The sequence below is a fragment of the Dama dama genome, chromosome 7 (genome assembly GCF_033118175.1).
Source record: "Dama dama isolate Ldn47 chromosome 7, ASM3311817v1, whole genome shotgun sequence".
NCBI classification, from domain to species: Eukaryota; Metazoa; Chordata; class Mammalia; order Artiodactyla; family Cervidae; genus Dama; species Dama dama.
The window spans coordinates 11,782,631-11,807,268 of NC_083687.1; the positions used below are offsets into that span (position 1 = coordinate 11,782,631).

General features: G+C 50.6%; 2 protein-coding genes across 7 annotated transcripts in view; one reads left to right on the plus strand and one right to left on the minus strand.

The window, feature by feature from the left end:
- Positions 1–24,638, minus strand: part of TCP11 (t-complex 11) — a 161,836-nt gene that overhangs the window by 98,619 nt on the left and 38,579 nt on the right. The window contains exons 4-6 of the mRNA XM_061146510.1: positions 8,638–8,705; positions 2,144–2,311; positions 280–350 (exon numbers count right to left, since the gene is read on the minus strand). The gene's annotated coding sequence lies outside the window, so the exon portion shown is untranslated. The remainder of the gene's footprint in view (positions 1–279; positions 351–2,143; positions 2,312–8,637; positions 8,706–24,638) is intronic.
- SCUBE3 (signal peptide, CUB domain and EGF like domain containing 3) overlaps positions 19,544–24,638 on the plus strand; it is a 37,079-nt gene continuing 31,984 nt past the window's right edge. For all 6 annotated transcript variants that reach the window (XM_061146506.1, XM_061146505.1, XM_061146508.1 and 3 more), the window contains exon 1: positions 19,544–19,664. In XM_061146506.1, coding sequence (XP_061002489.1) covers positions 19,580–19,664 — 85 coding nt within the window. In that variant the 5' untranslated portion in view covers positions 19,544–19,579. The remainder of the gene's footprint in view (positions 19,665–24,638) is intronic.

The following is a 24,638-nucleotide window of genomic DNA, read 5'->3' on the forward strand; positions in this document are numbered from 1 at the left end:
GTTTGCCATTCCCTTCTCCAGTGAACCACATTCTGTCAGACCTCTCCACCATGGCCCGACCGTCTTGGGTGGCCTCACACGGCATGTCTTAGTTTCATTGAGTTAGACAAGACTGTGGTCCTGTGATCAGATTGGCTAGTTTTCTGTGATTATGGTTTTAGTGTGTCTGCCCTCTGATGCCCTCTCGCAACACCTACCGTCTTACGTGGGTTTCTCTTACCTTGGATGTGGGGTGTCTCTTCATGGCTGCTCCAGCAAAGTGCAGCCACTGCTCCTTACCTTGGACGAGGGGTATCTTCTCATGGCCACTCCTCCTGACCTTGAACGTGGAGTAGCTCCTCTCGGCCCTCCTGTGGAGAAAGGGGTAGGGCACAACTTTTGAAAGAATGACATAGCCCGAGGACACAACACAAACTGATTAGAATCAAATGGGACCAAGATGGCGGACAAGACTAGACCTTGATCCTCAATCAGCAAGTGAAATGACACACCCAGAGGCGCCATGACAGTTCCAAGGCACTGTCAAAGACCAAGGAGGGGGCAGTGGCCCAAATCCTGGAAATTTCCACCCCTTCCCCAAAATAGTTGGAATAATCCTCCCACTCATTAGCATACAAAATTACCCAACCTATAAAAACTAACCATGCCACATTTCACCACACTTGCCCTTTGCGATGGCCCACACACTGTCTGTGGAGTGTGCTTCTCTATGAATCTGAATAAATCCACTTCTTACCTATCAGTTTGTCTCTCACTGAGTTCTTTCTGTGATGAGACATCAAGAACCTGAGCTTCATTAGGTCATGAAACCAGGTACTATAGGTTTTGGCCAGGTTCAAGTCCTAGCCACATGTGTTTGAGTCTCAGTCACGTGGGTTTGAGTGCCAAACTGGGTTTTGGTTGGGTTTGAGACCCAATCTGAGGTAAATGATTTTAATGGGAATGCTTCACATTCTCCATTTGTAGCCTGCTTGGTGACTGATCCAATGTTAAATAGAGTAGAATCTCTGTAGATCACAGAGTGCACATATTAGGTATTATTTGATGTGTTTTTGACTTAGAGGAAAAAGGCAAGTCACATCTGAAGATGAAAGGCAGTGTAAGACAGTGATTAAGTAGAGACTCCAGAGCCACATACTAAGAATGTGTCCTCACACAAGTTACTTTGCCTCTCAGTGTCCCATCTCCCTCACCTATACAATTGGACAACAACAGCAGAATCTAACTCCTAAGACTGGGCTGAGGCTCAGCTGAGTGAAAATTTTGTAAAAGAATGCCTGACTCATGGGAAGCACATTATAAACTTCTGTTAAATAAAGGAGACATCCAAGAGAAAGAAAAAACAGCAACAATTAGGAAATACATCACAAGATAGTGCTGACTGATTCCAATTTTGCCAGTGTACTACACCTCACCTCATCCCACCCCACCATTTTAGTGTTAATTGCTTATTTTCATGTACTATGTGCAGAGAAAATAGCTGGTATAATGGGGGGTGGTTTAGAATTTGGGGGGAGTTTATTGTATGTGAATTCTAAACATGTATTTGAAAAAAAAGTGCTCTCAGTTTGTAGGGTACAACATATATTAGTTAAAGCTTGTTAACTTTGTCACTCAAATCCTCTATTATTTTCATTATGACTTTTTTCTACTTCACTTGCAGATTTTGGAGACTTCATCCATGGCAATCAGTCAGTTCAGTTCAGTTCAGTCACTCAGTTGTGTGCGACTCTTTGCGACCCTATGACCTGCAGCACGCCAGGTCTCCCTGTCCATCACCAATCCATGGTAATAGATTTGTTCATTTATCCTTGATTTCCGCTAACATTTGCTTTATATATTTTTAAATTTAACTGTTAAAAATCATAGATGTTAAAAATTTTTGTTAAGACCTTAACTTTTTTCAGTGAATCTTGTTTCTTTTAGGGCTTTTTGCCTTGAATTCCAAATTATCTAATGCTAATATACTTGTTCTACTTTTGTTATCATTTGCTTGGTATATTTCCCCCATCTATTCATATTCAAAATGTTCTGCCACTTGATTTCAAACGCTTCTGTGTAAACAGTATACAGCCGGATTTTGCCCTTTAATGGAAGAATTGTCTCTTTTTTCATGTAATATTAATGATAGTTGCAGACTTACCCTGTCATTCTATGCTTCCCCTTTACCATGCTTTCTTTTTCTTTTTAAAAAATCTTTTCTTCATGCTTTTTCTTAGATTAAGTTTTTTGCCCTTTTCATTCACTCTTGTGATTTGGAAGTTGATTTTCCAATATCCCATTTTCTGTTCTTAAATTTGAATCCTATATTCTTAAAAAAAAAAAAAAAAAAAAAACTTATTTATTTTTGGTGTTAGTTGTGGCACACAGCATCTTTGCTGTGGCCCGGGGGCTTTTTAGTTGAGGCGTGCAGGCTCAGTAATTGCCACACGAGGGCTCCCCAACCAGAGATTGAACCTGGGTCCCCTGCATTGGAAGGTAGATTCTTAAGCACTGGACCACCAGGGAAGTCCCAAATCCTATGTTCTTTAACTCACAATTTTCTATCAATGTCTAGAGATGATTAGGAGATTCTTTCTCCATTAATACATGTTAACATTCTTTTTCCTCCCCCATGTTTAGATCTTCCAAGTAGATTATGGATCCAAAGTGTTGTTTTTGAAATGTTTACATTATGCCTCAATAATTTAGACTTCACTAAAAGTTTTACTAATTTCTTTGCTCACCACAGTTTTAGCATCCCACATCTTCCTCTTTCTTGCATCTGCTTAGCTTAATTGAAGCATCTCTCCTAGGAATTCTTTAGAGAAAATGAGGGTGGCAAACTTTCTCCTTATAAAACAAAAAATGTCTTAAACGTCCCTCCCACTTGAATACTTCCTCTCCCTTTGGAACTTGGAGATAGTGCCCCATTGTCTTTTAACATCCAGTCTCATGCCAATATAACATATTGTGTTAATGACCTGCTTTTTCCTCTCTGGAAACTTCCAGATATTTTTTTCTTTATCTTTGGTGATCTGAAATTTCACCAAAATGTGTCTAGGTATGAGTCTTTCTCCCCCCCAACCCCCTTGGGAACATTCAATCTAGTAATTAATTTCTTTCTTCAACAACTGGAAAATTTTCTTTTATTAGTTCTTCAATTACTTTCTCTCTTCTATTCTCATAAGCTATATCCTTTTGTAATGCCTATTAGACAAATGGCTCTTAACTTTCCTCTCAGACTTTCCGTCTCTTTACGGTTTTCACTGTGTTTAAGAAGACTTCTTCAGCTCAGTCTTTCTAATAATCAGATCATTAAATTTATCTCAGACCATCTACTGAGATTCAAATTCTGACGATCAGTTTTAAAATTTTTAAAAAATACCTGGTTGGTTTTTCAAATGGACTTTATTATTATTTTTCATCTCTTGAAAATAACTATTCTGCAATTCAAGTGATCTTAACAAAGACAGTTAAAAAAACAAACCAACAGTTTTTTGTTCTGTTATCTCTATTTCTTTCGGCGTTCACTCTTGTACATGTTGAGTTTAGGGCTTTACTATCCAATACCGTATCTGCTTTCTATTTAAATTAAATTAAGACAAAATTAAATTTAAAATTCAGTTCCTCAGTTGAAGCAGCCACGCTTCAGGTGGTCACTAGCCACATGTGGCGTGCGCTACATGTTGGACAGCTCACATCCAGAACACTTCCATCATCACAGAAGGTTCTATTGGACAGGACTGGCTGTGCAAAACAATTTCTCTGAACCATGGTTTTATTTTCCCTTTCCCCTTAGAGATTCTTGGTGTTTTGCTCATTTTTGTGTTGGAGAATATCTGTTTGCCGGTTTTGTGTTCACTATAGCCTTGTCACTGGTTATTGAGGGTGGGAGAGAGAGGAGTGGCCTGCTAGCAGCTTTTCTTCTGAATGAGGACTCCCTACTTCCCTTTCAGAGTGTCAGTAGCTGCTTGGAACGTTGCTCTGCCCCTCTAGAACCCCTGCAACCTGGGGCAAATCCTCTACTGTGAACTACTGAACACAGATCAGGAAGCAGAAAGGAACACTTCTGGGACCTCCTCTGGTTATTTTGAGTCTGTTGTCTCAGGCTTAGAGCTCCCCTCTGACCCCTGTCTCCCAAACCACTTTTCCCTCCTCTGTGGCCTTCTCCTTCATATGTATTAGCTTGGTTTCCTCCAGTCTTATTCCTTTATAGCTTTGATGCTATTTGTTCTTTATCTTTCTGGCACCCAACATTTCTGATAGGCTGAGCGTTCTCTTTTAGTTTTCTCACACTATAATATAGTTTGTTTGTTTTCTTGTAGCTTCCTGTCATTCTGTGGATTGGGGCACAAGAAAGGGTCTTCTGCCAGGTTGACCCAAACTTTAACAATGCCTTTGTATCAGCATCATTTTGCTCTTTTGTAGACCCATTTCATAACTAATACTTCCCTAAACCTGGGGTTCCCAAATTCAGACAGGTCCTGGTTGCATTAGAATTGCCTGAGAATCAATGGGCCCCACTCTTTGGGGATTTGAATGCATAGCTCACTGTGGGAAGCTTCAGCCTACTTAGTGGGATGGGTGGAAACTGGACTTCGATCCTGGAGACAAGCCACTTACTTTGCAGGCTAGTTTGTGTCCAGTGCCCAAATGGCCAGGATCTCTCATAGTCAAATGACTGTTTCTGGGAGTGAATGGGGCACTGAGTATGTGCAGAGATGGGGAACATAAGGAACCTCTTCCTCCTTGAGCTGAAGGAGGGTGAGAAGTTACAAAACCCTCTGAGGATAACTTAAGGACAAGAGAGATACAATACGTGCAACTGAATGAAATTGAAATGAAGGATTGCTGTAGGTCCCCCTCCCTCCCACAGTGATATCAACTCTGCAAACCCCCAAAATAAAAATGGGCCAGAAAATTCCCCCATCTAGAGATTTTTTTTTAAAGCTTTAATTGCTATCCTACTGAGGGGCCCAACTCCAGCTTTGAGGAGATATATTTACTGGTTAGATTTACAGCAATGATTATTATTGTTACTGTTAAGAAGAATCCACTCATTGTCTCCAGTGAACTCACAACGCTGCATAAACATGACCTCATTTCTCCTCTGAACGGGGCAGGTATTGTTAACTCTGTTTTCCTAAAGGAGGACGCGGAGGTCCATTGCAGTCCAATGCCTTGAGCAAGGCCACACATCAAGAGAGGGAGGGGAAAAGGAAGCGGGCCCCAGGCCGCTTGCATTGGGGTCCCAGGGTTCTCTGCGCTGGTCTAGACTCCCTTGTCTGGTCAGTCCCCTCGACTTCCTTTGTGGCCACAGATCCGGTTCCAGGGTCGAAGGGGATCAGAGCCGTTGGAGTCATGGACATCAGATACCACAAGAGGAATAATTATTACTTTTCATAGGCTCAGCCAAGTCTAGACTCCAGGCTCAGCAATCAAAATCCTCCCTGGTTCATCTCCAGTTTCACTAGGCTCCAACTTAGCTGACTTCTCTCCTGGCTTCTCCATCAAGGGACACAAACACTTCACCCCTGGATCCGTTCAGACCAGAAGTTGTATTCACACTGCATTTGTTCTTCTGCCCCTTGTGGACAGAAGACAGAAGGTCTGCGGCCTGTGTGTTCTTTGGGTCAGTTGCAGTGCCTGTTGCCCACTGTGCTTTCTTGGGGCTTTTGCTTCTGCCATCCCTTAAGCCCTGTCCTAGAAGACATTTCCCGTTTCCTGCCCTCTAGTCTTCCTAACCAAGAAGACTTCCTTTGATTTTCCAGAGGGGTCCCTCTCCCTCTCTGAGCTCCTGCCATCCTTATTTATTCACTCTACAGATAATTATTCAGAGCCGGCTATATGGTGGGCACCAGGGGAGGTAATGCAGTTACAACGGTGAACAAGCCACGCACTGTCCCTGCTCTCATGGGGGAGATAGGACAAACAAAAGTAAGGAACTCTGTATGTCAGATATTTATGAGTTGTCATAAGGGTGTATGAAAAGGCTCCAAAACATATCCAATACTTGCCAGTGTCTCTCCATCTTCTGTTTCGTCCAAGAAAAAGCTTGGCTTACCTAGGTACATCAAAAAATTCCACGTATCAAAGACAACATAAAAGCAAAGTCTCAGTTTTACACAATAATAGCATTTTAGTGGAAACCAAAAAAGTACAAAATGAAAATATATGATAAATACGGTCTGATTCTTAAGATTGGTTCATGCAGTCTGTATTGGAGTTTCTTTTTACAACTTAACTTATAAATTAAGAATAATTGGTTTTTCTCTCACTCTACTATACACACACATATATGTGTATATATTTAAATAAAAGTAAAGCCAACGTTCTAAATAAAAGGAAATCTTTTAAAAAAGCTTCCCTTGACTAAGGGGTGGTGGATGGTGGACAAGAGCAGAGAGGCACACCTAAGACAAGACAAGCTCACCGAGGCCGTGGGGGCCACGCCGAGTCGCTGGATCTCACCCTCAGAGCAGTGGGAAGTCATTGCAGGATTTCACAGGGAGTGACATGATCTGATTTATACTTAATGACAGGAATCCTCAGTGGGATGGGGGTGGGGAGGGGCAACCTCGCCCCCCTTTCCTGAGGGACACTTGACAGGATCTGGAGACGTGTTTGGTCGTCACAGCTCGGGCGGGGGTGCTCCTGGCATCCAGCGGGTAGAGGCCAGGGTATTGCTGTGCCACGTCCAATGAGGCACAGGACAGCCCCCCCAACACATGTCAAGAGAGCTGAGGTTGTGAAACTCTGTTTGAAGATGACTCTGGCTGCCATGTGAAGAACAGGCTCTCAGACCCCAAGAGTGGAATTAGAGAAACTACTTGAAAGGCCACTTAACGTCATATAGCTATTACACTGATCTGCTGGAAACGTCTCTCCATGTATGCCAAACCTCATCTTCCGGGGTCTGGGGACTCTGCTTTCTGTTGGGTGACGGACAGCCAGCCAGCGCTACTCATCTTCACAAGAAGCCCCTTTGCATTTTAATAGGGGCTTTCTGATGACAATGCCATAACCTGTGAGAACAGTCAGCCTTAGCTGAGCAGGAGAGGAGCCACTCTGAGGCATCACTGTGCAGGGGCCATCTGCTCTATCCGGGAGGACGCGGGGTCGACAGAGACTAGCTTCCACGCCCTCTCCCCCGCTAGTCACAGCTGTGACCTTGTCATGACAGCTGCAGCCAGCTCAGCGTTCCTCTCCTCCCTGACCTCCTGAATGCCAGGCAGGCCTATATGGGGTTTGCAGAGGATCTGGGCGCCCAAGACATGTGATGCCCGGCACTTACAGTGAAGTTTATGAGTATTTACACCAGGCATGAGAACCTATCATTTACAGCCTTGCCATGTAAATCAGTAGAGTTAAAGGGCTCTGCTCTTGCCCCTGCCCCCAGCTTGAGGTTGGTTTTAAGATTTCAGAAAGGCATGACTGAGCAGTGGTGACCGTGGGAGGTCTGTGGAAGAAGCATCTCCAGAGGAGCGGGGCAGGGGGTGGGGGTGGGGGTGGCCCAGTTCCTTCTCAGGGGTGGGACGGGCCAAGCAGGTAGGACAGTTTGTCTTCTGGGCCCCATTTATGAACCAGTCTTCTCCCACTTCCAGAGAGGTTTTCTGCCTGTGTGAGGGGGCGGGAGTGTCATGAAAACTTTGAAGAAAGTTATAGAAAACCTCTCTCTGGAAAAATGAACATCGGGGATAAAAACCCGTGTACAGTACCAGAGATTCCCAGATTCCCTCGCAGCCAATCCATGACCTTATGAACTGATTCACACCAAAATGCAAATTACTAACAAGGTTCAGTATATTTCCATTTTAATGGGGAGTAAAGCCCTGAGGCCACACTGGATTTCTTACGAGGGGAGCTGCTCCATCAGTGGGTTGAGACACATTCTAAAGCAGATGGGAGGCATCTCCTAGTGTCTGAATTCTTCCCAAATCCCTGCTGTACCGACATAGAAAACTGGGTTTGGAGGAGGAGAAGGAACAGAAGGAAGAAGGGGAACAGGGGCCGTTCTTAGGCTAATTTGGAATCAAAAGGCCACCTGAGACTGGACCCAATGGGGCTTGTTGGGAACCCACACCAGATATTCCTGGTCAGCCCAGGGCATCTGATCTTGTTAATGGGCCAATAAAAATTAGGGGGACAAAGGCTAAGCCCTGGCAGCTCAAATGAATCTCCTCTGCAAGAGGGAGCAATCTCGTAAAGAGTCATAACCAAGCAAACGGAGGACTCTTTGTGTTTCATTAACTTTAATAGTGCTCGTTAGGTTGGCTTCCAAGGGCTGTGGGACAGGAGAGAGAAGGCCAGACTCATCATCAGGGCTTGAGAGCAGGCGGGCTCGCGTGGACTCCCCCTTCGGCCCCCAGTGCCGAGCTGAAAGTGGCTGCTCTTTGTACCGTTACAGACTCCCCAGCCCAGCACGACATCCTGGCCACACAGGCAAGGAGCCCAGGCCTCAAGGACTTTTAATTCTTTCCTGTCGGGGTAGAGAAAGACAAGGACAAAGAGCTGGATGCAAGCCATCTCTGTGCTTGGGCCAGCCACCACCTGGCTCTGGGTGCCCACTTAGAGGCCTCTCCCAGGAACATCCAAAGTCCAACTCCAATGCCCACAAGCCCCCACTTGAAGAGTCCCAGCAGCCCAGAGCCTGACCTGGGGGCCACTGTCACTGCGAGCCACGGTGCTGATCTCCTCCTTCTTCTCTACCCCAGACGCATCCACTGCCAGGAAAAAAATAATAATAATAATAGAAAACAAACAAACAGGGCCAGCAGCAAACACATCACCAAACAAGCCCGCCTCACATTGTCCTCTGTGGTTGCCGGGGCTGGGAGCCAGAGGCCGCTGGCCTGGAAAAGTGCAGACAGCTCCCTGAGCACAGCACCAGGCCGAGCCTCCTCCCAGGGTGGGCTCTGCCTTCCCCCTCCCCTGCTGCCTCTCCTCCTTCTCCATCTTTTCTTCCCTTCTAGCCATCATTTCCCTCCCCTTCACCAGTTTCTGTGCCCCCTTTCTGCTCTCTGTTCTCTTCCTGCATCCTTGATGAGATAAAGTCGCTAAACACTGAAGTCCCACAGAGCACATAAGTATCCAGGGTATGGAAAGGTAGCTCATGACAGGAGCCAGCCCTGCTGCTGCCTTGCTTAAAGTCCTCCGGGTTCCCGGAGCCAAGACACCAGGATCAACCCGTTAGCCCCGGCTGGGAACAGGCTCTTCACCACCCCACCTTTCAGATCTTCCTCTCCAGCCCCTTAAACCCGTGTCAAACCCCTAGTCAAACCACATTAATTCCTGGCAGACATTCCCCCTCAAATCCTCGCTCATCTTGTTTCCACCACCTGGAAAGCCCTCACCGTCTTCGCCCAACTCTGTGTATAGAAAGTCTACGTATTCTTTGGGGTCGTCTTTAAAACCTCTCCTCGTCTGAGTCGTTCCCCAAGCTTCCAGCTGGAATTAATCTGTCTCTTTTAATGCTTTCATTAGAATTTTATGTTGGCACCTCCGTATTTGGGTATTTACCATGTTCTGCCTTTCTTAAAAAAAAAAAAATTATTTTGTGTTGGCTGCCCTGGGTCTTTGTTGCTGTGTGAGGGCTTTCTCTAGTTGCGGGGAGTGAGGGCTACTTTGCGGCTGCAGTGCGCGGGCTTCTCACTGAGGCGGCTTCTCTTGTTGCAGGGCGCAGGCTCCAGGGTGCGGGCTCGGTGGTTGGGGCACGTGAGCTCAGCAGTTGCTGGCTCAGCTGCCAGCATGTGGAATCTTCCCAGAGCAGGGATCGAACCCATGTCCCCTCCATTGACAGGAAGACTCTTAACCAATGGACCACCAGGGAAGTCCCATGTTCTACCTTATATTCTAATTATTTAGAGGCACATTTCGCTCTCCTATGTAATTATGAACTTTAAAAGAAAAACCATGCCATCTCTGAATGCCTGTATCTTTTAAGTTCCTGGCACGTAGCAAGTGCACAATGAATGTCAAACTGATTAAAAATTGAAATCTGTGGTTATTCAGAAACACACAATTAATTTCACATTTTAACTTCATCAATGTGGGAGTATCTCATTTATAATAATTTCATTTGCAGATTGTAGCGCTGGGTGCCTTGGGAAGGCTCCCCAAGGTTTGGCTTCAGGACGTCACCAAAGACTGGAGGATGGTGTGATAGACGGCGGCACCTACTGGTGAAGGGTAACATTACAGCTTGGGTCTGGCGAGGAGAAGCAAGGGAGTTTCTCCGTCAATCCCAGCAGGACCGGACCAGAGCCGGGACGGGTGGGTAAGGGCAGGAGAGGACTAGCAGGAGTTCCCCTCTCTCCTCAAGAGCCCTCAGGCCCAAGTCAAGGTCAGGACTTCTTCTTCAGGCTCCTGCAGACAATTGTTGCAGGACCAGGGTGAGACACCAAGGAGTCCCAGCCTGGCGGTGATGCCCGTTAGCTTTGCTGAGCAAGCTCGCCAAACGCCCAGGACAGAGGGGAAGTGGTGGCATGAAGAAGGGAGAGCCTGCCACCAAACAAGGGAGGCGCCCTCTCTGAGGGCCTCAGCACTCAGCTTGAGGACAGGCGGCAGAGATGCCAACCCCTTCCTTGCTACGGGTTTTCGGCTTCTTCTAAATGGATTCTCAGTCCTGTAAGGGCCCTTCTTGGAAAATAGAACAATAGAAGCTAATGGGGGAACCGAGTTTTGCTTTACAGCAATTCACCTTATAAGTTGGTTCGCGAGTACCTTGAACTTTGCCCCAATGCCTCCACCTCCACTCATCCTGGCTTTAATCCAGGATACCTGTAGCAAGGCCTCCTCCATCTCTCCATCTTCTCCTCTGGGGAGACCTGGGGCAGCAGAGCCATGAGGAAACAGGGCAGGCGGAGCAAAGCCGAACCGGTGCTCAGCCAAGTTCAGAAGTTCAGCCAGTGTCCCTGTAGCCCCTCCTTTGCCATGGCACTGTTAGAGCTTCAGCAGATAACTAACATGTTAACTCACAAAGGAGTCATCTCTCACAGGGATATTTGTATTTGGGACCCAAGAAATACAATTTTAGCTCAAAGGAGTTATCTTCTAATGGTGACATTTGAAGCATCAGTATGAAAGATCACTGATGAAGGGGGTAGAGACGATAAGGGTTCGCCCTCCTGAGTCTGCTTCCCCAGGGTTCAGCGAGGGAACCTGCCAGTAGACCCCACCCGCCTCATCCATCTTGGCCCCAGGCCTCGGATCATTGCTTCTCTCCCCAGTTTCTTGCCTCTGGCTGCTTTACCCAGATTGTCATCATCCAGTTCTCCAAACCTTTGGGGAGACCTTCAGTCCTGGCTTGGAAGGTTCCAGCTCGGATTCTTTGCCTTCCAGAATCTCAGAGTCTCTGGCCAGAAGAGCCCCTCCCAGGGTCTCCTGCACCTCTGTGCTCTCTCCTCAGTCTGACCTCTCCACGCCACCCCTGACTTCCATGCTGAGCCTCCCTTTAACACCTTCTGCTGCCACCAGTCCTTTAGGCAACACAGCTCGGGGCTGGTGGGAGGCAGGGAGACAGGTCAGGGGCGCACTGCCCCCCTCCTTGGGGTTCCCAAGAGCTCGCCATTCCTTCATTCATTCGGCAAACACTCACTGAGCACGACTATGTGCCAGGCATATGCTCGGGGCTGGGGATACAATGGTCCTGCCCTCAAACGTCTGACAGATACTGAAGAGAAACCATTAAAGCGCAGCACACCCAGGACCATCAGGGTAGGTTTCAAGGGCCACTGAGCACCACGCCTGTGGGGGCCACAGGAAGACCTCATAAACAAGGTACATCTAAACCGGATCTCGAAGGGCAGTAGAGGTTTCCCAGCTGTCAAGGCCATGGTATGTGGCAGGCTGATGTGGCTTGGCTGTGCCGACAGTGAGATCAGAAGGGGGACACGAAGTGTCTTTGGGGAAGAGGGCTCAGGACTGGCACGGAGGCCTGTGTGTGTCCACGGGAGACATGCTGAGCGCCTGGAGGCTGAGGCAGCAGCAACGGGGGTGGAGAGGAGGCGTAGAACTGAGGGAGGTTTCAGATGTTTCGCCCTCAGGATGCAGTGACCTCTCAGATGGGAGAGGAAGAGGCAGTCTTTTCAGACTCTGAGAAAGCCAGCTGGGGCCGCTGAGTGGTCATGGGGCCATTATATGGAGGTCAAGAAGAGGACAGGTCAGGGGTGCGTGCAGAGAGGGACAACGTTCAGCTGGGGTTGGTTCATCTTGAGATCTTGAAAAACACCAGTGGGAATCTCTCTCGGTGGGCAAAAATACAGGGCAAGTTAGGAGAGAGAGAAGAGCGCTAGACATACGGGCCTGAAAACTGGACACATAGAGTTAGAGTTACAAGGAAAGTGGGGGCTAGAGATGTAGATTTGGGGGTCATCACATTGGTGACCGTTGGAGCTGTAATGTCCCACACTGTGGGGTAAACTGCCCCCTTCTTTGTGCTGGACCTTCCACGCGACCTATCTGTGCCCTCCAACACGAGCAAGGTCAGAATTTCATCCTCCCATTTTCTAGATGAGAAAGTTTATGCTCCGAGAGGTAAAGAAACTTGCTCAAACTCACCCATTGTTGGGACTGGGATTGAAACCTAGAACTATCTGACTACAGAGCCAGTATTCGTCCCTCCACCCTTGCTGTTCCTGGGTTAGGGTCCCTGAGGAGGTCACACAGGGTGAGAACTGAAGAGAGCCAAGCTAGAAGTGTTTCAGAGGCCAGTGAAGGGGGAGTGACTGGCGAGATACTAGGGGAAAGAAAGGACGCAGGAAGGGAAAAGAAAACATTCAGAGGCTTCCGATGATGCAGAGAGGTCAAGATAGGTATGGACCAGCAGGCATCCTCATACATGGAGATGGGGAAGGTGGTGGAGACCTGGCAGAAGGGTTAGAAAGGGCCTGGGCCGGATTGCACAAGGGCAAGGGGTGAAGGAAGCAGGGGAGATGGAGAGCAGGAGCCCTCCTCCTAGAAGTTCAGGAGACTGGGAGGACGAGAGGCAGCAGGGTCTAGGGGAGCTTGCGGTTGCTCCTGTGTTACTCCTGCTGCAGGTTACACTGTGTTTCCAGGAGAAGAAGGAGCCCAGGTGAGGGATTCGGGAAAGGGAGGGGGTAACTGAGCACTGGTTCCCTGTCGAGGCAAGACGGCGTGGGATCCTTGTGCATGTATGTGGGGGTTGTCCTTGGTCAAAAGGAGAGACCCCCTCTCCTAGCAGTGGCGGGACAGGGAGGTGGGAGATATGAAGTGCATGCCGATGGCTTCTGGCTTCTCAAGGAAACAGGAGGTGAGAGCACTGATTGGGATGTAAGGGGGCTGAGCCTGGTGAAGCGGCATCCGAAGTGTGGAAAAGCAGCTGTGTTGGAGGTGACAGGGCAAAGGCTTGGGGCAGTTTGGAGACTTGCCTTGTGATGTGGAGAAGTCTGGAACCACACATCAGTGCTCATGCCAATTGGCAGGTTGGAGATTTTTGCTTCCTTCATGAAAGCAGCCAGGGAGCAGGTGGGGAGGAAGCAGGTGGCAAAGTGACTCAGGTGTGGGGGTGGGCAGGGAGGCAGGGCTGGGGGGGGGGGGACCCTGGGATGAGAGGCCAAGGAGGCTGCCCAGTGGGGAGGTGTGGGCGGCTCAGACCAGGTTCTCCCCGCCCCCAGCAGGTCCTGGCAGGACTGCCAGCAGACCTCTGCACAGAGACAAGACCAGGGGCCTTGGGGAACAAGCTACTCCTAGAATCCCAGGGCCAGAACACACTTTGAGAGAGCGTTACTTCCAATCTTCTGCTTATCTGTCCAAGCGGCTGCTCAGCCATCCTGGGCAGGTGGGAAACAAGGCCTGCCCAGGGTCGACCTGTCCACTGACCTAGCATGCGCCCCACTCCTTTCGTCTATTTCTTCTATTGTTGTTGTTCTGACTGTTCTTTATCTCTGTCCCTGATTTTTGTTTATATTCCTCTCTTGTACCTCTCTTTCTAAGTGTCATTAACATTTACCTCAAATCCCTCCTAATGTCCACGGAACCTACTTGGATGATCGACTCCTGTCTCCTCTGACTTTCTCTGGTACTCTCTGTCTGGATTGCTTGATGTTGCATTCAGATATTATTTTGAATATACAAGCCTTGCCTTCCTGGTGAGACTCTGGGCATTTGGGGATTTGCCTTATGGTACAAAGGGGTCTGAAAGCATACACTGGTGCTGACCTCTTTTTAAAATGAATTAATTTTCGGCTCTGCTGGGTCTTCATTGCTGCAGTGTGGGCTTTCTCTAGTTGCAGCAAGTGGGGGTCTACTCTTCCCTGAGGTGTGCAGGCTCTCGGGCACGCGGGCTTCAGGAGCTGGGGCTCGGGCTCAGTTGCTCCATGGCACGTGGGATCTTCCCAGACCAGGGATCGAACCTGCAGGTGGACTCTCATCCACTGGATCACCAGGGACGTCCCTGATACACCTCTTTGATTGGGGATCATATTTTCTATTTCTTTTGTACATTCTAGAGGGCCTTGGACAGTGTATACTGGGGAGAAGGATGTGGGATAAGTACCATATGCCACTTGACAGAAGGATTTGTGACTGATCAGATCATGAGGAAAAGGAAAACTGAGAACTGGAAGAGGGGAGGTTGGCAGCTCTCAGGGTACAGACTAAGGAGCACTGATCCAGGAGTCAGAAGTCAGAGGAGGGACTTCCTTGGTGGTTCAGTGACTAAGACTCCATGCTCCCAAGGCAGGGGGCCCTGGTCCAATTCCTGGTCAGGGAACCATATCCCACATGCCACTAAGATCCTCCGTGTCACAGCAAAGATCACTGATCCCACATGCCACAGCTAAGACCTGGAACAGCCAAATAGACAATAAAAATAAATATATTTTCTTAAAAAAGACATCAGGGGAGACATGAATCTTGCTTCTAGCTTTGCCTCTTTACTATGTCGTGTGACCTAGGGCAGTCATGTGACCTCTCAGTCTTCTGAAATCCTACCCCTGTGTGATCCTCCGGGACAAGGGTACTGCCCTGCTACCTCTTGTATGTAAAGGGGCTGATCTACGCTGAATGATTAAATTGTAACAGTGGCAAGAAGATGTTGAGTGGCTGTCTTTTCAGAGGAGGCAGAAAAGAGAATGAGGAGGCCATACACATTTCAGAGTCAAGCCTGCGTCCCAGATCCTGGCTTCATCCGTTCCTAGTCAGTCATCTGGGCGGGCTGACGTTTCTTTGCTTCGGTTTTCCCACCAGCAGAATGAGGTTAGCAGTTCTTGCCTGGTGCGTTTGTGGTGGAGCGCCTGGCACATAGGAAAGCTCTGAGTTGATGGTAGCCATGAGCGCTCATTAGAGTGTCTGTGCCTTCTGAAGGCCGGGTGGGAGGTACAAGGTGGTGGGGAAAGAGCTGCTCTACCTGGCAGGTAAGTTTCCTTCCACCCTTCCAGTTTGGAAGTGCTGCTGACAAGGGCAGTGTGCTGGAATGCATGGCATTTTTGGAACCTTCTCAGAAGGAATGTGTGACAGACAGGAATCTATGGAGGGTGGTGAGGCTTGAGCCCAGTTGGCTGCACTCACACTCAGCTGGGTCAGAGTCTGGCCTGCAACAAGACTGCTCCTTCCCAGGCACTACTATACCTTTACCATCAGACATCTGTGGTCCTTGTTCCTTCTGAGAAGTAGTCGAAATAACAGCAATAGCCACCACCTATTGAATGCCTACTGTGTGCCAGGGTTTTTCCATTCATTAGCTTATTCAGTTAACACCATAACCCGATGAGGTTTATATTCCCTTCGTCATAAAACTGAAGCTTGCTGAAATTAACTTATCTGAGTCACACAGCTGAGATCTGAACTGCAGTTTTATTTCACTCTAGGGCTGGTGTGATAGATGCCTCACCTATGCAGCTGTAGGCGCATACCCATTTTATAGATGTGGAAGCTGAGACTCAGCGAAATGAAATAAATTACCCAAAATAGATAGATGGCTGGGATATGGTAGGGCCTGACATTGACCTTGGGGTACTGTTGTTTCAGTACATGCATGTTCTCCATTAAGACTGTATCTTCTGTCAAGATAGAGGCACCAGATTCATTTAACAGATGGGGTAGCTCAGGAGCAGAGAGAGAAAAAGCAAAAGCTCCTGGAAAGAGACTTGGCAGGGGAGGCTAAGTCCCTCCCCTGGCAGAGGCCTGGCAGAGGCATCCATGGAAGCAGGACGAGAACTGAGAGATACTAGCTGTGGGTCCCCCAGCCCCACCCTTCTCCCTCAACATCTGCAAGAGAAATTAGAATGAAGTGAATGTCAGAGATTTCCTTGAAGGAGAGAGGCACCCAAAAGCAAACTGCCACCTGAGGCGAGTGTAGGAGACCCCAGAGAATGCAGGGACATTTTACCCACCCCACTCCACCCACACCCCGCACCCCCCTACCCGCCTCCCCCTTGAGGCCATGGTATGTGCTGCTGCTTTGTAGAAGCACTTGCAAGAGCCATCTCCTTATTCCTTCCTTGTCACCGTCCGGAGTATCTCTCCCGTTGTGAGCCCCTGCATAAGTGGACAGGACAGAGGGCAATGTGACCCACACCCGGCTCCTATAGACTCCTCTGAAGGGCTGAGGGTAGGCGGGGACTAGAATGGAAGGTGGGGAGCAGGGCAGGGAACTGCCTCTTCTGCCCAGAGGTAGAGAAAGCTCACCTTCCTAGAGGAACAGAGGAATAAACAGAGGAAAGTAATCGGGGCGGGGGTGGGGGGGAGGAAATGAGTAAGAGACACTGAGCCTCCCAGAGATATAGCAGCTAAGGTGGGGCTACACACTCTTCCCTCCCCCGCGAAGCCAGGGCAATGTCCACACTCAGAGGATCAGGAAATCAAGCTGCCGTGGAGAGAAGGTCTGAGTTAACCTATTGATCTGCTCATGCAGAACCCTCCAAGCCCATCTCACCTGCTTTAGAGACTGGGCAGGAGCCCTCCTCCATAGGGACCCAGAGGAGCTCACACCAGTGTCCAAATCAAGGCAGAGACAAAGCAAGTGAATTGAAGTGAAGTCGCTCAGTCGTGTCTGACTCTTTGCGACCCCATGAACTGTAGCCTACCATGCTCCTCCATCCATGGGATTTCCCAGGCAAGAGTACTGGAGTGGGTAAAAGCACAGTGCAATCTCCTTTCCCTGCCTGGGGGGCGCTAATCAACCCTCTGTGCCCCCATGTGGATAGGCACCCTCTGGCAACCTCTGATGCTATTTTTTTTTTAAACCACTCTCCTGTTTGGGGCATAGAGGATGGCAGGTTTGCACTTGTCCTCTAGTCCTACACATAATTGGTGGCAGCAGGCAAAGCTGTTTCAAGGGGAGCGGTTTGCCAGTGGAATGAAGGAGGGAGAGAGCCCTAGAGTGACTGGGCTGAAAGGGACCTCGGGGATCATCTGACCGAAACGTTTGTGGCCTTCACTCCATCCCCATGTTCTGCGTGCTCCCATCCCAACCGCCATCTCTCATGTCATGCAGGGAATTCTCTAGGCCTCCTCCCCTAGAGTTCCTAAGGGCACTGTCTCCTTCCAACCACTGAGCTAACCCAGCCTCCTTTTCAGTGACAATACTGAGGTACACTGAGGAATGATTTGCCCAAAGGTAATCTCCGACCCAGGATAGAGTCAGGACAGGAAATCCAGATGCCTGAGTCCGCATCCTCCCACTTGTCCACTCAGTCCCTAGGGGCGGAACCGCTTTGTTCTTCTCCCTGGGGGTTAAGGAAACCTCTGACAAAGCACATCTGTCACCCAAGCTAATACTGGCTGCCAGTATGAAGGGTCTAAGGACTGAGTTATTTTCAGGAGAATCCTGATCATTATCTCTTCCTCTAGGGTACCCTGAAGACAGACTCTGAGGTTAGCCTGGGTCCCAAAGGTTTCTATCCTGCAGAAGTTTGGCTCTGAAGCATAAGTGACTGCCTAGGGCCAGGCAGTCTTATTCCGACCAAACAAAGCTCCCTACTCCAGAAAAGCTCTCACCACTATCAAGAAGTCCTTCATCTTTCCCCTAGGATGGACGGAGAGAAGAGGCAGAGCTGGTACATGCAGCAGGTGGTGTTGTCCATGCTTCAGGGACACTCCGTTGGCACACTTTGCCCCTATTTTTTAAGATATCGTTTATCTTCCCTTTTCTGCCCCTGCAAGTTGGAAGGATGAAGGCTTAAGGATGTTCTGGTGAGGACCACATCTTGAAGGTGGGAGGGCAGGTTTGGAGGAGAGAGTTGCGCATATTTTGGGAGTCTCTTGTGTTTACACATATAGTCAGGTTTCTGCGGGTTAGCTTTTGCCCTCGTGCTGAGCCCGATAGTGTTTTTTCACATGAGTCCAGGTCTCTATGGGGAGAATGCTGAGCGAGACAGTAACTGCAGGACAGTCTGCCCTAGAGCTAGCAGTTTCAGCTGGGGAAAGGCTACTTTCTTTTTGGTCCTCGATTAAAGCGGACTAGGCACTAGGCGAGGGAACTGGGTCCCCAGGGCGTGAGGGGTGTGGTGGAGGTGAGCTGGGAGGGCATTAACTCGGCCGCTGTCGGAGCCGCTCTCAGCCTTCCGAGGTCCTATGTGGCTGTGCCCCGCGTGTCGTGCTGTGTCGGCGGGCGTCCCGGAGTGCCCGTGCGATTCGGTCTGCCCCGGCCTCCCCGACACCCTTCCCTCTCTTTGTCTGCTCTGTAGGTGTGCGTGCAAACCTGCGTCGCACAGCCCTCATCGCGTGCGAACGCGGGGGCGCACCCTGGCTCCCCCGCGCTTTCCGCCGGTAGACAGGACTAGCCGGAGCCCGGTGCTGTTTGGTCTGGAGCCGAGCGGGGCTTGCATTGATCCATTGATTGTGCGCGGTCTGCGCCTGACCTCCCTGCTCCCGGGGAAGCCGTCTCCATGGAGACCGGGCCCGCTCCCCCAGCGCCGGATTGTAAATTCCTGCAGGCAGCGGCCCGGCAGCCTGGGGAGGGGGCCGCCGCGCCCGGGCGTGCAGGGGGAGCGGCCGCCGCGCCGAGGCCCCATTTGAAAGAAAAAAGGGCACGGAAAAGGAGGTGGAGGAGGAGGAGGAGGAGGAGGGGGGAGGAGGAAGAAAACGAAAAGGAGCGAGGAGAGGAGGAGAAAGAGGAGGAGGAGGAGAGAGGCGAAGAAAAAGAGACGGAGCCCGAGAGACGGAGAAAGAGCGAGAGAGGAAGAAAGAGAGGCAGAAAGGGCGTGTTTCTGGCGCTGCGTTTCTCCTCCCCTTTCCCAGGTCCCTCACCCGGGCTCTGCGCGCTCTCCGCGGCAGCTCTCTCCCGGCGGAGCTGGGAATTGGGTGGGATTGTACCGAGCAGCCCAGCCGCCGCCGCTAGCGGAGCCGGCCTTGGAGAGGGCGGGGGCTCCCCTCCGTCAGCGGCGCCGGGCGCCCCCAGCCCCGTCGCACCCTCCTCCGCCTCGCTCTCCCGGGCGTCGCGCCGGGAGAAGCCGGCAGCATTGGTAGCCTCCCGCCGAGGGCGCCGCTGTCCGCGCCCCGCGCCCACAGACCCCGGCCCGGCCCTGGCCGGGCGCCCCCGCCCCTCTGCTCTTCTGCTCGCGGGGGCCCGGCCCGCTTCCGCCCTCCCTGGGCTGCGAGACCGACCCCGGCCGCCCGGCCGCCGGTAGCTCCAGCCATGGGCTCGGGGCGCGTGCCCGGGCTCTGCCTGCTCGTCCTGCTGGTCCACGCCCGCGCCGCCCAGCACAGCAAAGCCGTGCAAGGTAAGGAAGGAGGGGCGCGCGGCCGCGGGGCCGCCGGGGCTTCAGGGTCCGAGGGCGGGAGCGCGATTTCCGCGGGGCAGGGCAGGTGCTGGGAAGCGTGCTCCTGTCAGGACCGGGCACCGTGCGCCCACCCTCCTCGGTGGGGGACCTGACCTCTGGGCACCACGCCCCGGGCGAAAGGCTGGAGGAGACAGGGGCAGCACGGATGAGTGAGAAGTTTGGGGAGCCCCACGCGCCTCCAAATGCTGCCCGACTTCACTGCCACCCCAGCATCTTCCAAAGACTTCCTGCCTTCCAAAAGTATGAGAGAGAATCTTCTCTTCTCCCAAACATTGCCAGAAACTTAAGTTTTGGCCTGGAGAGACTGAAAGAATGAAAACTTTTTCAGCCATGCCATACATTTCTTCCGCTTGCCCCCAATTCTCCTCAAAGTTAGACAGAAATTTCGTAGTTGTCTTATCAGAAAAAAATGTTAAGGAAAAATAGGATCTTTTATGGAAAACTAAAAAAAAGAAAAGAAAGAAATCAACTTGTCTCCCTCTGGCTGGAAGAGGGCTGAAGAAGTGAAGAAAATTTCTGTGATTCTGGCTCCCGGCAAGAATGTCGCATTTCTGCCTCTTTGGGGGAAATCTTTTTCGTCTTGCATGGCTTTCATTTCTTATCATAATATTTATTTATTAAGGCCTCGGGTTTCCAATTCCATTTAAATCCAGGTCAGAATTGCATTAAAATAACAAAGTAAAATTCCAGGCTGGGGAGCTCTGACAGATCCCTCTAGGAATTAGGGAGAGAGAGAGAGGGAGGCCCTCCCGCCCCCATCTCTGACCCCAGGCTCCTTGCCTGGTCAGTCCCAAGGCTGTGCTGGGAGAAACCAGGCTGGTGGGCTACAGTTCTCTTGAGGACAGCCTCCCCTCCCCCTTGACCTCCTGCTGCACCCTTCCCCCATTGAGTCCTCACCCAGGAAGAGATTTATATGGACAAAAAAAAAAAAAAAAAAATTCCTCCTAGCAAAGCTTCACTCAGGAGGATATGATTCTGCCTATTGTCCTAGGGGCTCCGTGAAGCCGGGCTGGGGTGTGGAGGTGGCTGGGCCAGAAGGGGAAGTTGAACTTGGGAGTTGGGGAAGCCTGAGTCTCTGGCAGTCAGGCTGCGGTATCCTGGAGCCTGAGCACTTGGCTCTTAGGCTGCTCTGTGTCCTGGATGGACTCCTGCTCTGCTAAAAGGAAGGCGCTGTATCACTGCACCCTCTTCTCCCCAAGCACTGCCTCTTCAACTACCCCCTTCCTCCTCAAACCTGTTCTTCAACAGAAGCACAAGAGACCCTCTGCTGTCAAACACCAGACCCCATCCCTACCCCTTCCAACCCCAAACTACCTCTTCCCTGGTCCTGGTTCCACACCGCCCACTACCACCGCCACCCCCGGCCTGGGAGCAGCCCTCCTTCCACTGTGGATTTGCTTGTGTTTTCATAAACAAAGCTGGCTTTTGTAGTGCATGCTGACTTACTCATAGCATGGAATTAGCTTGGGAGTTTAGTCTGAAGGAAGGAACAGATTTTGAGAGACAAGATAAGGGCCTCTTTCAAGTTGGAGCCAGTGTCTGTAGTGGCCTCGTGAGACTGGAGCCAAGATGTGGAGCAAGCAGTATCCTCCAGGGGGTTCTTGGGGCAGATGGACAGTCTGAGAAGGGACAGGTGCCCTCAAGCCAAGGCTTTCAAGCCTGGGAGATCAACTATCCTTCAGGGACAGAGGGACACAGAATCTCTCCGGAGCACTTTAGGGCTCCCTCTTTCATTTCATCCTGCTGCTTCTGCTGCTGCTGTGGGAAACACAAACAGAGTGGAGACCCCTGCCCTCAAGGAACTTCCAGACTCTAGTGTTGCCCCCTGCTGAGCTCACACTCGGGCCTCACTTGATCTGTCTGGGCTGCAGTTAGCTTGGCATCTTCCCTCCTTCTGACCCCAGAGTCTAGCTGGGCATAGATTCCAAGCCAGTCACCTTTAACCCTACTATTCAGGACATTTGTCAACCTGGTCTACTAGAGTTGCCTAACGACAGGTTTGCTGGGTTTGTGGGACATCTTTGGTCCCAGATCTGCACGCTAGTGTTGCAGAAAGGATGGTTAATGAGCGGGCAGGGCAGCCTTACCCATAGGCAGAGCTGTGGCCATCCCTGGCCCTCAAACATACCTCCAAGATCTCACCAGTGCCAGAAGGTGTGCCTTGAATGCCACATGCTTTCAAATGAAGCTCTAGAGGGTCTTTAAAATACAAATAACCTTGGCAAGTGTCTTGTCAAGAGTTACTAGAGCACTGGGGATATCTGGGCCTCTGTCTCTATTCTTGAGAGATTCACCAGAGGGAGAACCAAAGTGGTGTGGACTGGAGAGGAGGGGAGGGACACAGAAGGGAGCCCTGAGTGTGCAGGTGAACGTGTGTGTGCGTGCGTGCATGCATGTGAGGTCTACCACGGTTACCCACAGGTGACATACTTGGGTGTATGTGTCTGTTGTCACTTCCTTGCTAAGCATGTATACAGATGTTTTAGTGTCTTTGAGAGCTGCTTTGGACGAGTGGCTAGGTAAGCTTCTGTGACTAGGAATGAGTGAGCATGAGGGTACATGGTTTTGAGTGTTTTTCAAGTGCCTGTCTGTGTATTTTAAAGTAGACAGACTGGATAACCAGGATAATTGTTAACTTAAAAGCATTAATTTGCTTTGCTTTTTTTTTTTTTTTTTAAGGGGGATGGTGTGCAGCAGTGGTTAAAAAAGACCTAATCCTTGCACGGGGCTCAGGTTACAGCTGAATGAAAAGGTCTCCTGGGGAAGACTTGTCCCCAGGGCGGCAGGGCGCGCCAGCCTGGACATTTAGTTTACCTGGTTGTTTTCTCTCCTCATTAGGGACAGAATTTTGATAAGGTCGTATTTTAGAGCTCCCAGGTAACAGCATCGCTGGGACTGGGAGCGCGCATCCGGCAGCACACAGTGTCTCCCTGTCTCGGTGCGTCTCTCTGAGTCTCTGTCTGGCTGTAAGTGTGTCTCTCTCTCTTGCTTCCCCCCACCCCTCTCTTCCTCTTTAATGTGGCTGTTTCCTCTCCTCCCTGCTTCCCTGGGCTCCTGTGGCTGGCTCTTACAGTGAGGGGACTGTTCCTCCTAGCCCCTCCCTCCAAAATACAAAATGAAAACTATAACCGTGTCAGCGGGTGAGGGTGGCCCTGTGGGCCGCTGGCTGTTGCCGTGCCCCAGCCAGGCCACGCGGGGGAGAAAAAGGGAGAGTCAGCCCCAACCCTTGGAGCCTGATCGTCCCTTTAAGCCTGACCCCCACCCCTCATTTTTCCAGAGGGTGGAGAAGGGGGGTGGACTGCTTAGAAATTCCTCAGGAATCCCTTTGACCTCTCTTCTCTCAGTGACATGTCCCCTAGGGGGATGGGGAAAGCTCACAGCCAGGGGAGAACTTTTCCCCTTCCTACCTCTCATCTCCCAAGTCTCTGCTGGGTGGGGTGAGAGAGGGGGGACAGGAAGACACAGGAGCCAGAATCACTACAGGCGGAGAAAAAGTTATCAGCAACCCCTCAGTGAGATTGTTTCCTGAAACCTTCAGCAATCTGAGAGCATGAGAACCGGTTTGAGATGTGAATAGCTGGGACCTGTTGTAAAAGGAGCCAGCTCTGGGTGTGAGTTTGAGAATGCGTGGTGTGCACTCACTAGGGTGTGTGAGCTTGCGTGTGCATTACCCAGGGTGTGTGTGTATGTGCATGTGTGTGCATGTGCGCGCAGTGCTCCGGTGAGAGGAAAAAGGAAGCAGGCAATGTGCATTTTGTTTTCATTGGAGAAGTGAAGAAGTGGAATGGCTTGGTCCCGTGCCTTGAACTGGGTGTGGGGGAAGGGAGCAGATGGCTTCAGACCCTCCTGTGAAGACGGAGGTGAAGAGTTGCTGCCTGAACGCACCCCAGGCCCTGCCCCGGGCACGGTCCCCTCATGTTGGGGTGTGGGCCCCCGTTGACGGCCCATACCCCTAGCACATGACCGCTAATAAGAAAGAGTCCCTGTCAGGGCTGGAAACTGCGGAGCTGCTCTGAGGCTGGCAGTGCCCGCAAGAGGCCCAGACCTGGGGACAGCTTCTTCGGGCTCAGCTATTAGACAGGAGTCTGGAAACAGAGGGACTGCCGATCCTTGCAGGGGGAAGTGATACAGCTGCCAACCCAGAGGTGTTTGAGGGGTGGGGGAGCTGGTTGCCTGTGCCGAGAGGGAATGTGGACCCTCCGCTTGCCCCCTTTGGCCCCTCTGTCACCAGACTGCGCATTCTGTTCGTTTCATGCCCACGTACTGCCAGCCCTGCCAGGCAGGGAGTGGGGACTATGGCAGGTACCAGTGGATTTAGGTAAATGCAGAGCCCAGGAATTGGGCCCTTTGAGGAAATAACTGAAATTCTCCTCCTCACTTATAAAATGGACGAGAGTATTAGTAGGGTCCTTTTCATCTCTGAGATTATGCATCTCTTCAAAATCCTTCCTGCTGGGGGCAGGGCAGGGGGGGAGAAATCCTTCCTGCTGAAGGTAAAAGATACTATAGCAAGCCCCTGTCCTGCAGGGGGGCCTCCCCAGGCTCCTTTCCTGAATTTCATGCCATTTTCTCCCCGAGTCCTGCTTCACGGTTCCCTGCCAAGTCTACGTCCTCTGGCCCAGTTTCCCGGGGCCCCATGTACCTGCTAGTTCCTACTGTGTCCTTAAGTGGGGGTATTTCCCCTTGGAAACAGCCCCTGCAGCACAAACGTGCACTTCTATGTGTGTAAATGTGTGTGTATCCAACAGCATTGAGAAGTAGAGCTGACATGCTTCTGTTCTGGGAACTGAAGACTAGCCGGGCCAGGCCCCACGGCCCCAGTCCTGGGTCCCACACCCTGGATTCTCAGTTCCGAGATAAGCCCTCTCTGCACTCCTCCAGCCTACACATCTCCCCTTTTTGGGCCGCGGCGCT